This window comes from Dromaius novaehollandiae, unplaced genomic scaffold (assembly GCF_036370855.1).
Source record: "Dromaius novaehollandiae isolate bDroNov1 unplaced genomic scaffold, bDroNov1.hap1 HAP1_SCAFFOLD_37, whole genome shotgun sequence".
NCBI lineage: Eukaryota > Metazoa > Chordata > Aves > Casuariiformes > Dromaiidae > Dromaius > Dromaius novaehollandiae.
This window is the reverse complement of record NW_026991398.1, coordinates 1,654,387-1,669,532: the sequence shown is the minus strand read 5'-3', so window position 1 is coordinate 1,669,532 and position 15,146 is coordinate 1,654,387. Positions and strand designations below refer to the sequence as shown.

General features: G+C 52.3%; 2 protein-coding genes across 2 annotated transcripts; one reads left to right on the top strand and one right to left on the bottom strand.

Moving 5' to 3' along the window:
- Positions 1-1,493: 1,493 nt before the first annotated feature.
- LOC135326201 (olfactory receptor 14A16-like) lies at positions 1,494-2,421 on the top strand (the record flags this gene model as incomplete). Its single annotated transcript, XM_064504051.1, has 2 exons — positions 1,494-1,955; positions 2,296-2,421. Coding segments are annotated over 2 exons (588 nt in total), but the record flags the coding sequence as incomplete, so codon positions are not given.
- A 4,833-nt stretch (positions 2,422-7,254) lies between these two features.
- Positions 7,255-8,190, bottom strand: LOC135326200 (olfactory receptor 14A16-like). Its single transcript, XM_064504050.1, has one exon. It carries the CDS (start codon positions 8,188-8,190, stop codon positions 7,255-7,257), a length of 936 nt encoding a protein of 311 aa, XP_064360120.1.
- Positions 8,191-15,146: the final 6,956 nt, after the last annotated feature.

Below are 15,146 nucleotides of genomic sequence, written 5' to 3'. Positions count from 1 at the left end.
CTGTTCTTCTCTCGGGCTCCCTGGGGTTGGGGGATTTTCAGCTGCAGTTCTGACACTGATGCTGCAAGTTGTGCAAGAGAGGGTTCTGCATGGGAGTGAGGTGTCCGCAGCCCCCTTCTAGCCTGTGCAGCTCCAGGAAATGCAGTCTGTGCGGTTGGGAATTGAGCTGACTCTCCCTAAAGGAGAGCCCATCTGCAGTCCTAACAGGCCTTTGACCATTTCCCTGTGGTGTCCTGCCAGGTTGCGAGCTGCTCTCTAGAAAGGCACTGCTGTCTCACAGTATCTCTGTGATATCTGAGAGACAAACAAAGAAGCTGCAGAGATGCTGAGAATATGGAGATCGTGGTGGGAAGCTGTATACAGGCAGCTGAAAAGAGCCCTGTGTGTCCTTGGCTAGAAGGGGAGTGTGGAGACCTCCTTCTGGTGCCCTGAGAAAGGGAGAGAAGGTTGGAGATCTGCACTTTGAAACTGGACTCCTTTGCTCTCAGCAGGGGCTGGTTTCTTTTTAGGGCAATATATGAGAGTGATCATCCCGCCAGCTCAAATCGTTGTGAGCACAGGACAGCTGGGAACAAGACTAATAGACAGACAAGTTGTCTTCACTCTGCACCAAGTGGCAGTGAATCTTTGTTTTTAAAGACTCATAGTAGAAATGCTGAGAATTTCTACCTTTGAGGAACACTCCCCAGGGGGGACAGAGGCCTCTAAAAGAAAATAAACATTATTAAAAAATCCCTAAAACTCTGTTTCTCAAGCCTCATTCTTTAGAGCAGGTAGTGAAGACACTGAAAAGCCATTCCACATGATGAATAGATTTTAATTGACAGAAATTATGAGAGTCAGAGCTGTTTACCTGCATTCCCATATTCCCACTACTGTACCACAGGACTGACTCCTCTGCAGCCCATGGGCAGAGGCTTCTGCTCCTCACAGCACGTTCAGGCAGCACAAACCAGACCTCAAGCAAGGTACCTGCCCAATGATCCTCCCCAAAAAAGAGAGAGACAACCTGGTGTTTTCAATGAGACTTTTTTCTTTTTCCTTGGAAAGTCTCCCCTAACTTGTCAATGTCTTTTCCTCCTTAGACAATCCCCAAAGCCCAGTGGGACCAAATGTCCAACAGCAGCTTCTTCAACGAGTTCCTCCTCCTGGCATTTGCAGACACACATGAGCTGCAGCTCTTGCACTTCTCGCTCTTCCTGGGCATCTACCTGGCTGCCCTCCTGGGCAACGGCCTCATCATCACAGCCATAGCCTGCAACCACCGCCTCCACACCCCCATGTACTTCTTCCTCCTCAACCTCTCCATCCTCGACCTTGGCTCTATCTCCACCACTGTCCCCAAATCCATGGCCAATTCCCTGTGGGACACCAGGGCCATTTCCTGCTTGGGATGTGCTGCCCAGGTATTTTTCCTTGTCTTCTTTATATCAGCAGAGTATGCTCTTCTCACAGTCATGGCATATGACCGCTTTGTGGCCATCTGCAGACCCCTGCACTATGGGACCCTCATGGGCAGCAGAGCTTGTGTCAAAATGGCAGCAGCTGCCTGGAGCACTGTTTTTCTCTATGCTGTGCTGCACACTGCTAACACATTTTCAATACCACTCTGCCAAGGCAATGTCCTGGACCAGTTCTTCTGTGAAATCCCCCAGATCATCAAGCTCTCCTGCTCAGACTCCTACCTCAGGGAACTTGGGGTTATTGTGGTTAGTGCCTGTTTAGGCTTTGTGTGTTTCATTTTCATTGTGGTGTCCTACGTGCAGATCTTCACTGCTGTGCTAAGGATCCCCTCTGAGCAGGGCCGGCACAAAGCCTTTTCCATGTGCCTCCCTCACCTGGCCGTGGTCTCCCTGTTCATCAGCACTGGCACATTTGCCTACCTGAAGCCCCCCTCCCTCTCCTCCCCAGCTCTGGATCTGGTGGTGGCTGTTCTGTACGCGGTGGTGCCTCCAGCAGTGAACCCCCTCATCTACAGCATGAGGAACAAGGAGCTCAAGGATGCCGTGAGGAAAGTGATTTCATGGACATTTTTCAGCAGTGGTAACATTGGCATTTCTCTCCACAAATGACTCCCATGGTATCCCATACCAGGACTGAGCACTGTTTGTTCACTATTGTTACTATGATTAGTAGTATTTGTTATCCTGTTGGTGCACAAATGCTTGCATTCATTCCACCTTTACTGAGACTCCTCTGTCTCACCTGGTGCCCATATAGAATTGTGTCCAGCACTGGGTCAGAGCTGACTCCCTCACGGTATGTGTGAAATAAAGGAGGTTGTTTCTGGTGCAGAGCTTGAAGGCTGGCTCTTCTTCCAAAGCTGGTGTCAAGAATAGGCCCAAAGAAATTATGACCAAAGGGGCTGCTGCTGATGGGGTTCTCCATGGGTTCAGAAGGAAAAAGCTCATAGTCATGTAATGATCTCTTAGAGACCAAGTTTGCTGCTGTCCTTCAGGCCAGGTCCCCAGCACATGCCCTTGAGACAATCTCCCTCACCCTGCATGCTGGTCCTCACCCCAAAAGTCACATCCAGAAAGGGGTCCATGCCCAGCTGGAGGACTGGGCGTCCTGCTGTGAGCCCTGGGAGGACGAGTCCTCTCCTGGGTCCTCTGCAGGGCTGGCAGGGAGCATGCAGAGGAGGCCCTGGGGCCATCTACTCGGCCTGTAGACCATCCTCCTCCCATGGGAGCCCTCAAGCAGGGTGCTTCAGGGCAAAGATCCAGCCCAGCTTGTTGCATGAACAGAGAGGAGAAGCTGTCCCAGGAAACTCCTCACACCCCCAGTCCCTGGTACCAGCCATCTCCAGCACTGGCCATTCCCTGTGGTCCTGGTGAGGGGTGATCTTTGAATGTGACCAGCTCCGTCTGCCTGCTGGGCTCAGCACCTGTGTGTGGGGGATGACCACCCTGCCTGGCCTCTCCCTGGGCCCAGACCCCAGCAGACCCTGGAGCATGGCCTTCTGCTAACCCTGGGGGACAGGATGAGGGCTGGGCAGGGGCTGGGGACTGGTGGGAGGCTGCTGGGCAGGAGGGCCTTGGGGGAGGGGGCACTGAGGGCTGTCATGGGAACCATGCTGGGGGACATTTCCCCACCCTGAACGCACCCTGTCCTGTGCGGTGCCTGCTCAGTGGGGCCATGGGGCCACATGGAGGGCAGCAGGGCTGGACCAGCGCAGGGACAGGAGGGAGACAGGAGCCACGACACTCCAGAAGCTCCCGACAGTCCTGGAGGGGAACCACTGCTGCTAGCAGAGTCGGGGATTTCTCGAGGGCTGCAGCCAGCGGCACAGGCTGCCAGGACTCCCAGACCCAGCACAGGTGGTTGGAGCCCAGTAACGCAGCTCACGGTGCCCTCCGTCCTGCGTCACTGTCCTCTCTCAGGCGCACTGTCAAGTGTGTCACTCCCTGCACAGGTGTGGAGAGGAGCTGCTGGAGGTCTTGTGTTCCCACCCCTGCTGATCTTGGCTCTGCCCTGGTGTCAGCCCACAGGCTCTGCCCTGGGTAATGTCATGTCTCCCTACACTCTCCTCTGAGACCACAGAGGGACGTGCAGCACATAGCTCTGCTTGGAGCTGGCCACCACAGCCCACCTGCACAGGGCCTGGAGATCCCAGCAAGGCTGCTTGGAGGTGAGGCTGTGATTGTCCTTAGTCAAAGTAGATGGGATGGTCTGGCTGGGGCCAAGGGGAGGAAAGGACAAGAGACAACAAGGAGAAGATGCAGTAAAGCAAATTTCAAAAGAGTTTAATGAAATAAAAAAAGAAATAATCATGAGCGCTGAGCAGCATTGGGGCAGAGGCCCAGAGTTTTTTAAAAATTCTCCTGGAGAAAGCACTTAACAACCTGACCTAGCTGTAAAGTTAGCCCAGCTCAGAGCAGATCATGGTCCTGGAGATCTCCAGCAGTCCCTCCCAATCCAAATGCTCCAGGAGGAAGGGACTGGAAGGAGGAGTCCTGGGCAGGGGACACTGCTGTGGGGTTGAGGCCTTGCTGGCATTTGCACTGCCTGGTCAAGCCTGTCCTCAGAGTCACACAGGGAGTGAGTTCATCCTCAAAAGGCGTCTCTGCTCCATGGGCAACAGGAGTCAAACCAGTGCAGGAGACTGCAGAAGAGTTCTCAGGAACACACCAGGCATTCAGCCCCTTCGACTGCTGAGGTGTCCCCAGACTGGTGCTTTGCATCCTGGGTCTTGAGGGCTGAGAAATCTTTAGAGCCAGAGCAAATGGGAGTCCCATGTCCTGGGCTCACAGGTTTCAAGGCATCAGCAGGGCTGTACTGGCTGCAGGGAGGGAATCACTGCCCAGGGCAGGAGCAGATCCCCCTCTGCCCTCCCCTCTCTCTTCACACCCCGGAACAGAAATTGTGTTTCCCATGTTGGCCCTCTCTGCTGGGCTGTATTCCCAGCTGGAGGGGACAAAGTCTTCAGACTGGGGAAATGCAGGAGAGCCCAGTCTCACCTAGAGGAGCGGGGTCCCACCACACCTGCTGGGTGACCAGGGCTGCAGGCTGCAGACCCCACGCTGTTCCCAGCAGACCTCCTGCCTGGGGCTGGAGGGTGCCCAGCAGCAAGGCAGGCATGCCTGGGGGTCTGGTGCCTTTGGGGTGGTGGCCTTTGGACCAACCTCTGTCTGTAAGGGACTCAGGAGCTCCTCCACCTCCATGTTAGTGGCAAAGTTAGTGTCCCAGCTTGTTCCCTCTGGAGAGCTGAGGATTTAATTCTCTGGAGAAAGCAAAAAAGAAACTCGTTTATGCATGAGACTTGTACTACGCTGTCAGCTCTCTACTGTCGTCTCCTGCTCTATCACCCCAAAATCCTTTGGCAGGAGCCTTTTTTGGTTTCTGACCCTCTCTCTGACCCTGCTTTGGGCAGCAGGTTGCACTACAGGCCTCCTGTGGCCCCTTCAACCTGAATTATCCTAAAAGCCTATGACCTCAGGCCCCATTTCAAGCACAGAGCAAATGATTCTGGGACAGGAGTCATTTGTGCTTTATGCGACCATCTAAAAGAAGGCAGGTGAACACCTCCTCCTCCCCGTTGACTGTACGGGCAGTCTGGGAGATACTGCCTTGGCATATCTACATTACCCCAGAAATTCTTTGCATCCACCTTTAACCACACAGAAGTCCTGAATCCCCTCAGTGGTGGGGGAAGAAATGCAGGTTCTTCTGCAGTGTGAGTTCTCTACCTCTGTAGTTGTGCCTCTGAGTAGATGGTGCCATCCTCCCCTTTCTTTTTTCTTTTTTCAATGCCATGATGGTGCCATCAATGCCCCAGTAATGGAAACCTTTCAAAACAACTTAAAAAAAAAAAAAGAGGTGTGTGTGGGGGGATTTAGGCATTTCTGCCAGTCGCCAAGTGGCTGGAGCCACATGTGCCCAGACTTGCTTAAGGGAGGCAGCTCCAGGGGGACCCGTTATTTACTCTATCTCTAGATGCATGGACAGGATTATGACTTTTTAGAGACAGAATCCATCTGTGTTGTCTAACCTATCTAGAGATAGACCATCCTGAGGTGCCAAGGATCCCGATCCCTGAGCCATGGATACGGCCTCCTCTGATTGCTCATGGCATGGGCATGATGTGCCCGGGACACACCTCACAGTGTCAAATAAATTCATGTGGGAGAAGTGGTGGAAGAAAGTGGAGACAAATCAAAAGAGGGGAATGAAGGCCAGGAGTCCCACCAGCAAACATCTCCAAATACAGGTGGATTTTACCCCTTCTCTGGCAAGGCCATTCCTTCCAGTGGCACCTGGGGGAAGGAGAGTCTTTTCCTGGCCACCCTTGTGCGATAGAGGGCAGCAGGATTTGAGACACCCCTCCCAACCAACGGGGAGTTTCCTGGAACTCAAAGATTTCATTCTGGGACCTTAAAGTCCTGGGTGACTGAAGACTATGAGATGCCTCCAATGTGTGGCTCTCAAGGGACCTGAGTCACATCATGATCTCCTTTGAAATGCCCTTAGAAGCAGATCCCATGACGTCTGGCCTGAAGGAGACTTGCAGTATTTCTCTGCCTTTCTCCCTGCACCTAAAACCTTCTATTTAGCCCCTTAGCACTGGGGAGCAGTCTCAGCTCCTGGACCGGGGGAGAAGGCATCAGTGCCTGCCAGCCCTGCCGCTACACTCAGAATGTCATTCTGTTGAACTAAAGCAAGTCCCCATGTGACCAGCTCTGCAGCGTAAGTGTGTCCCCACTTTTCTCCAGTCCAGGAAAATGGACTGCAGGTGGGAGGCAGCCAGCTCAGAGCAGGTGTAGAAATGCCTCTGCTCACCACCGCCTGCCCTTTGTTGACATACATGGGAATAGATTTCTCTATTTTTCTTCCTTGCAAGCACACAATTGCTCCTTTCCCCTTCTCCAGGGAGGTTCCTGCTCCCCAGAGAGCCTGTCCCCAGGGAGTGCATCAGTGCTGGCCTGCCTGGCCACTCCTGCACCCTCCCCTGTGCTCCCCACAGAGCCCCGAGCTGGTGGTGCTGCTCTGCAGAGCGAGCGGGCTGTGGTGCACCAGGGCCATGGGGTGACTCTACACTGGCCGTGGTGGTTGGGGCGAGAAGCAGACCCAGCTGGACGGGCATCATTGCACCTGACAACCCCCTACCAAGGGGTCTGTGACTGTGGATGATGCTCTGAGCAATCACATGGCATTTCAAATGGCTCAGGCTGTGTTCAGGTGTGTCCCAAGATCCATCCCAGGGTTTTTCAATGAAGGTGACATGAACCACTCTCCAGGCTCCCTTCCCTCTGCCTGCAGAGGAAGAGGATCCGCTGTGGGCATCTGTCACCAGCCCTGTCATAGGGCAGACAGCCCCATGCAGAAATTGTTTGACCATTCAGCACCTCCAGGAGCACTGGACACCCACAAGTGAGAGCTGAATGCAGCCCTCCTTCCCTAACACAGCACCCCATGAGCTCATCGCCTTGAGACCATGGAGATTTCCCAGAAAGCAACAGTCCTTTTCAGGGTGAAAGTCCTTGAGTGCATTCTTTGCTCCAGCTCTGGAAGAAGAAAGCAACTTTCAAGCACTGCACTGAGGAAATCCCCTTTTATTAGAGACCGGCCAGCTCTGACACAGTGACAGACAAATTCACAGCAGGCCTCTGGGTCAGACAGACTGGGTTTGTGCCTCTGGAGAAGTGGGATGAATTTTAAAAAAATTCTACAAGCCTGAATATCACAGATACAATGCCCAAAGCACAAGAGTTGTCTGAGATAAATTCAAGGCACTTACAAAGAGGGATGGGCAGCTTATAGCTGCTGAAATGGTAGCAGCTGAAACAGTTTCCTCAGTGCCTCCTTGAGTTCCTTGTTCCTCATGCTGTAGATGAGGGGGTTCACCGCTGGAGGCACCACTGAGTACAGAACAGCCAGCACCAGATCCAGAGATGGGGAGGAAATGGAGGGGGGCTTCAGGTAGGCAAACATGCCAGTGCTGACAAGCAGGGAGACCACGGCCAGGTGCGGGAGGCACATGGAAAAGGCTTTGTGCCGGCCCTGCTCAGAGGGGATCCTCAGCACGACTGTGAAGATCTGCACGTAGGACAGCATAATGAAAACGAAACACCCAAAGGCTAAACAGGCACTAACCACAAGAAGGCCAAGTTCCCTGAGGTAGGAGTCTGAGCAGGAGAGCTTGAGGATCTCGGGGATTTCACAGAAGAACTGCTCCAGGACATTGCCTTGGCAGAGTGGTATAGAAAATGTGTTAGCAGTGTGCAGGAGACCATAGAGAAAACCACTGGCCCAGGCAGCTGCTGCCATTTTGACACAGGCTTTGCTGCCCATGAGGGTCCCATAGTGCAGGGGTCTGCAGATGGCAACGTAGCGGTCATAGGCCATGACAGTGAGAAGAGAAAACTCTGTTGGAAACAAGAAGAGAAGCAGGAAGACCTGGGCAGCACATCCTGAGTAGGAAATGGCCCTGGTGTACCTCAGGGAATTGGCCATGGATTTGGGGACGGTGGTGGAGATGTAGCCAAGGTCCAGGTGGGAGAGGTTGAGGAGGAAGAAGTACATGGGGGTGTGGAGACGGTGGTCGCAGGTTACGGCTGTGATGATGAGGCCATTGCCCAGGAGGGCAGCCAGGTAGATGCCCAGGAAGAGCGAGAAGTGCAAGAGCTGCAGCTCCTGCGTGTCTGCAAATGCCAGGAGAAGGAACTCGTTGAAGGAGCTGCTGTTGGACATTTCCTGCCTCTGGGCTTTGGAGGACTGTTAAAGGAGGAAAAGATATTGACAAGTTAGGATTGACTTTGAACAAAACCCACAGCATTTCTCTAAGCAACTCCCCACATGTCCTTTCTCCTTACCAGGAGGACCTTCCTTCACCTACTCTACTTGTGCTTTGGTCTGTGCTTTCTGAGTATACCATGAGCAGCAGGGTCCTCTGTCCACGGGCTCCAGAGGAGTCAGCCCTGCTTGTTACACAGACACTCAGAATGAAAACAGGATGGTCAGTCATTGTGCAGTGACAAAGTGTCCTTGCAGTGCTGTCAGCGGGATTAGGTGAGACTCCTGAACCCCTGTTTGGCTCAGTTCCAATCCTGTTGGCTGGGGACCCACGTGACCACCCAGCACATGCCTAATTCATTGCTATTGATACACCTTAACTGCAGAGTATGTGACAATTACTGCACGAACACTTAGTATGGACTATTTACAAATGTCTTAGCTATGCACAAGCTGATCACTGTTGCAGCAAGGACACTTGGGGACACCGCACCCAGGATGTTTATCAACACATTTCAGCATACAAAATGGACTAGACACAGCAGGATTTGCCACGAGGGAATTTCTAGAACCTTCAGAAATTCCCACCTGCAGGGCTGCCATAACTATTTAGTTGCCTAGGTCCAGTCAATCACCTAGTTTCAAGGCAGTCCATTGTCTCATGACAACCTGTTCTCTCATCTGTGTAGATGACTGGCCAGGAAATTCTCGGGCCAGGCAAGGAGCTAATGACTGAAGTGCTCGGCATGTGCACACAAGCGTAGCCCTGGTACCCAGCCAAACCACAAGTATGACTCCAGAACAAAACTGACTTTTCATATCTGAAACTCATCTGTAACTTCAGTCCCTAAGGTAGATCCTATCCTCACATCAGTTTACCACCTGCACCACACCTGCAGCCACAATAGGGGTTGTGGGGCAGGGGGTACAGACAAGCTCTGTGTCCACATCCTCTCTCCAATTAAGCCTACTCATAATGGGGAAGGGGTCTGCAACATCTTCACAACCCATTCTGCAGAAGAAGGGCTGTAGCAGAGGGGCTTACTCACTACATATGGGGCACATCTATTGAAGGGATAGAAATCCTTGGCTTTTTCCATGACTAGAGAATCCTGAGGGGCAAAAGTGTTTGGATTCGGGCATTGCCCAAAAGACAATGCCTCCTTAGGGAGACTTGGCGCATTCCCCAGCCCTACAAACGGCATTGCCCAAAGAACCCCAGGCTGGAAGGGGTCTTGGACTCCTCGCTCCCATGCAAACACCTCTAGATGGGCATGCAGGAAAGCCTGCACTTTACTCAGCTGTGCACATCCCCCTGCAGAGGAAGTTTTGCTCTCAGCCCCTCTGTCAGGCAGTGGTAAAGTGGGCACATACAGGAGAGACGCACATCTGCTCTCCTGGAGCCTGGACTGCAAAGGAGGTGTCTCATGCGCTGGATGCTGTGGCCTTGAGGGCAGAGGCTCTGGTAGGTGGCAGAGGAGACACAGGGGCTGGCTTAGGGGAAGGCATCTGCATTGCAAAAACTGTCAGGGAATTGCCCACGTCCACTCTCCCATAGCCTTTCCTGTGAGAAGTTTCCTCTCTTTCATGCCTCATACCACTGCTGCCTGACACTGTCGCAGGGGCAGATACCTTCAGGTTTGCAGGTGCTAAGGAGCAGCTAAGACCAACCCTGAGGAGGCTAATAAAGATTATGGTGGTGCTGCTTGTAGGCAGAGGGGTGAGTGGAGGGATTTGCTGAGGTTCCTTGAAGGCCTTTCAATCTCTCAGTGCGACAGTTCAGGAGTTGCAGTTACTTGTCTATACTGAACAACTCTGTTTCCGTTCCAGCCGTGTCAAAAGATGGGGAGATTAAGCACAGACTCAGGAAGGAAAGCTCTGTCCTTTGAAGGTTTGACCAGCATATACTTTCCTCTTGAAAAGTCCCCTTCAGAAAATGTGCTGGGGGGTGAGCTGGAGCTGAGAGCAGCCCTGAGCCGTGCAGCACCCTCTCAACAGGAGAATGAACCTGCCCTGATGGGGGTCCCTCCTTCCACCCACAGCTTCTCCCTGCAGCACCACAGGGTGCTGGCACTGAGTGCTGACCCTGGCAGGCAGCAGAGTTGCTCCCCCGGGCACACAGTACGCTGGGGCACAGGGACACTGCTCTGAAATGCAGCATTGGGCAGACCTGGGTGCCCTCCCTGGCTTCGCACCCCTGCACCACCCCCTGAAGAATGTAGCTGTGATGCCCTGTCAATCTCACAGCGTGGCTGGGAATCTGTGCTCTAAAGCACCACCTGCTCCAAACAGGAGAAGCTGGGAGAGCCACCCTGACAGACCCACTGTGGTCTCAGCTGTGGAAGGTGCCAGCTACAGAAGAAACCTCCAGGAACCACAGCAGCATTGCCCTGCAGCCAGAGACTTTCTGTGTCAAGGGCGGTGAAGATTTCTCCTCACAGTGAGCTCTTAGCTGTCCTCCTGTTGCTGACTGTCTTTAACTTCTGAGTTGCTCATCTCTTCCTGGCACCTGCAGGCAGTGCCCTGAGTCTTGGTGTTCCTTTAAGAGGAGCTGCTCCTGGACAGAGCTGTGTCTCTGCAGGGCCTGCCAGGTTGCCATGGGCTCCTGCAGTCCCAGGAGCCAGGCCCAGCAAAGACGTGACTTTCTCTGTGCCCTGTGCACCTTCAGGAAGTTCCCAGGGCTCCAGGGCTGACATCTCCTGAAAGACCATGTGGTCACCCCTGGAAAATGCCCATTGAAGCAGACTAAAATAATCACCGATGGTCCCTCCCTAAACAGGGGAGAGAGACTGAGTTCAGCGTTTCAGTTTGTCTCATCACAAGATGGTTATCTGGGAGAGGTGGAAATGTCCCACTGTGGAAGGGCCTGCTCCCATCCCATAAGAAGACAGGACACCTAGGCAGGGACAAGAAGGGAGTTCATTTGTTCATGCTTTAGCTATTGGTTTAGAGGAGTCAAGCTAGGCATTAAATACTGATTCGGAAGCTCCTGGGATGCAGTAGGATTCAGTTCCCTCTCATGCACTCCACAGACTCACAGGAGGTGGGATTCCCCTTGCCCAGGTTTTGGGGTGCAGAGTGTGACTGTCTGCTTCTTGTCTAAGCTCCCATTGTAATCAATGGAGATGGAGGGTGGGAGTCAGTTGTTCATACACAAACAGCTTCTGACATTGGAAGTGTCAGAGGTGGTCCAAGACATGTACCAATGTCTCCTTGCTCTGATGTAACAGCTCTGAAACCCACATCTTTCTGGGGCATCAGCTGTCAGGTGGAGAATCTCCCTGGCCATTTGAAATGACATTAGCTGCCTACTACTGCAAGAGCTCCACTCACTCTGAAGCTGAGACCTGTGCAGATCCTGATGTTGCAAACAGCTGACGTAATTCAGTGCAGACACTTGGTTTAATGCAATGACAATAGGCCTGCAGGGCTATGTCACATGCACAGTGTGTCCAGCACAACCACCATGTTTCTAGCAGATACAGCTCAGGACCTACAGGAAAATCATGCCCTTCTGGAGTGGTAGCTGGACAAAAGCCCCGGGGCATCTTGAGTCTCCTACCTCTTCCCAAGCAAGGCATTCGCACCACTGCCTTTAGGCAAAGTCTGTCGTGTCTACATCCAAGCATGCTGCAAAGATGGAAGGCACATCGCACCAAGGTCTCCACACATTCTCTTACACTCTCAAATCCATCTAGTTCTCCTCTCCCTAAAGCTTTTCTCACCCCCCAGTGATATGAACAGGGACCATACTAATGATACAGCTACAATGTGGCTACATTGCAGGCTGTTCAGGCTCAAGGACTTTCTCAGTGGCACCTTGTCCTTCCTGGACATCTGGTAACTTCTATCACAGGCCCCAAGGTGCTGTAAAGTCATCTTGGGTACAAAACACTTCTCCTGCCATGGCTGCATGGCCCAGGTCTGTTTCTCCCTGGCCTTGGCTACTGCAGGGTTTGCTCCCTTAGTGGTTGCCTCATATCATCATTATATCGCCATCTGCTATCTACACCAGCAGGTCTCTGTGCTGAAGTGGGGCCTTTGCATACATGGTGTCCTTGGCTCTGGGGAACAGGTTTCACAGCAACAATGCTGCACTCAGCCCTGGTGCCACAGCTGAGGTTCTGCAGCCCAAATATACGCAAAGGCACAATGGCCTGAGAGACCTTCTTGGTAGAGACTGGAGCCAAGGGATTGAGCTCCCCACACCTATCTGCATCTGCTGTTACCAGATTCTTTGCTGTGTTCAGCCAGGTGCCCACTTTGCAAAGGAAGAATTCAGAAATATTGTCCAGGGAAGTAGGGAAGTGGTTAGGAAAGCCACAGCTCCCCTAGGATTGATGGTTGCAAGGGATGTCACAGGCATGAAGATCATCTGCTATTGCTTCACTAAAAGTAAAAGCTTAAAACAAAAGTGGGCACCTGGCTGAACACAGCAAAGAATCTGGTAACAGCAGATGCAGATAGGTGTGGGGAGCTCAATCCCTTGGCTCCAGTCTCCACCAGGAAGGTCTCCCAGGCCATTGTGCCTATACTAAGGACTCCCAAGGAGAAAAACAACCCGCAGTGAAGGAGGGTTGAGTCAGGAATTATTTGCAAGAGCATGAATCTATGGGCTTCGATGGGCTGCAGCTAAGGGTGCTGAGAGAGCTGGCCTCTATCTACCAAGGCCTCTCTCTATCATCTTGTAAAGCTGTGGAGGCTCAGGAAGGTCCCAATGCCTGCAGAAAGGCAAATATTGCATCCATCTTCAAAAAAGGCCAAAAGGACAATGCAGGGAGCTACAGGCTGTTCAGCCTCACTTTGATCAGGAGGCTGTCATGGAGCAAGTCATCTCTGGTCCCATTTCTGGGTAAGTGAAGGAGAAGAAGGTGACAGGGAGCAGTCAGCATAGATTTACCGAGGGTAAATCATGCCTCACCAACCTAATGGCCTTCTATGTTACAAGAGCTGTATTTGTGGACAAACACAGAACAGTGAACGTCAGTTACTTTGACTTTAGGAAGGCTTTTGACGCTTTCTCCCACAGCTTACTTGCACAACAATTAGGACTTGATGATCTGAATGGGTAGACAACCAATTGGACAAATAACTGGTTGGCTGATGAGGCTCAGAGGGTGGTGGTGAATGGGTAGTAGTCTTCCTGGAGGCCAGAAGAGAAATGGAGCACCACAGGGTCTCCACTGGGGCCTGTCCTACCTTTATGAATTACCTGGAGGGGGCAACTTTCATCCTGTTTGTTGATGACCTCAAACTGTGTGGGACCAGTCTTATGCTTGAGTGCTGCCTTTGAGAGGGACCTAGACAGGCAGGAGGAAAGGACTGTCAGGAATCTCATGAAATTCAGCAAGGACAAATGCCAGATTCCGGCACCTGGGACATACCAACACCCTGCAGAGAGACAGGCTGGGGATTGAAGGGCCATGCAGCAGCTCTGCTGAGATGCACACAAATATTTTGAGATAAAGAAGGCAAAATGAGACAGCAGTGTGCCTGGGCAGCAAAGAAGGCCAACAGCATCCTGCGCTGTATGAATAGGAGCATGGCCAGAAGGTCAAGGGAAGTGATTATCCCCTTCTTCTCGGCACTTGTTAGGCCACATGTACAATACTGCATCCAGTTTTTGGCCCACCAGTACAAGGGCCCCGCCCCCATAGAAAGAGGTCCTCAGGAAGACAAAGCCAGGCTCTCCATAATGGTGCATGGCAGAAGGATGAGCGACAACAGCCACAGGTTGAAACCAGAGAGGAACAGGCTGGAGAGAAGGACAAACTTTTCCACTGAGAGGATGGTCAAGCATTGGAACATGTTACCCAGAGAAGATGTGCCATCTCCATCTCTGGAGGTTCTCAAGACTGGATCAAACCTCAGCAACCTGGCCTGACCCCAAAGCTGACCCTGCAGTTTGCACAAGGTTGGGCTGGAGGCCTCCTGAGGTCCTGTCCAGCCTGAAAGACTGTGATTCCTTCTCCTCTGGGTCGATTCTTGTCAGTGTTAGGGAAAGCACTCAGTTCTCATTGACCATGGAAGTAAGTCAGACACAAGCATGACCAGATCAACTAGCTTTCTTGTCCTGCTCCAGTCAGAGATGTTCAGAGGCAGGGCTGCTTGGCAAGTACCCCTGAACAGCCCTGATCACTCCTTTGCTTCACCTTTTATTGTGTCTGTGTGTCCTTTACTCCTTCCAAGTTCTACCCTCTTACCAGCCTCATAACCTCCCGTACAAACTGCCCACCTCTCTTTACCCTCTCCTCACAGACCCTCAGTGTGCTTGCTTCGTACCCTCCTTAGGCATTCCTGGGATGGTTGCCATGGTAATTCCTACCTAGGTCAGCAATTCCATTAAACCAATACCTCCTTCCAGTACTTCCTTCTGCCACTGTCTTCTTAGGGGCATCCCAACTCAAGGTGAGCCATCTGCACTCACACATTAGCAGCTGCTGCAATGAGCTTCAGTCTGGGGGACCTTAAGAAACTTGGGGATTCAGCCAACAGAAACCTCATGACATTTTACAAAGAGAAGGGGCAAGTCCTGCACATAGGGAAGAATACACCATATATCTGGGCAGTTTGGGATGTGAGCAGCTGAGGAATGGCCTGAGGAGAAGGCCTGGGTATTGGGAGGGACGCTGTATGAGCAAGTGGTGCATGCTCACTGTGAATAAGGCCAGATGTCGACAGGGCAGCATTAGGAGGAGCATGGCTTCCCAGACAACAGCAATTATCCCCCTCGACTCAGCACTAGTGTGTCCCATTCCCAGGCTCCCCGGAGCTTTTCTTGGTAGTGAGAAGCAGCATGGGAAGGGGAAACAACCTCAAACCTGCAGCTTGGGAAGTTCAGACTGGACATCAGCATAAAAAATATTACCTAAAGGGCGGTGCTGTGGTGCAACAGGTCACCCAGAGGGAGTCTG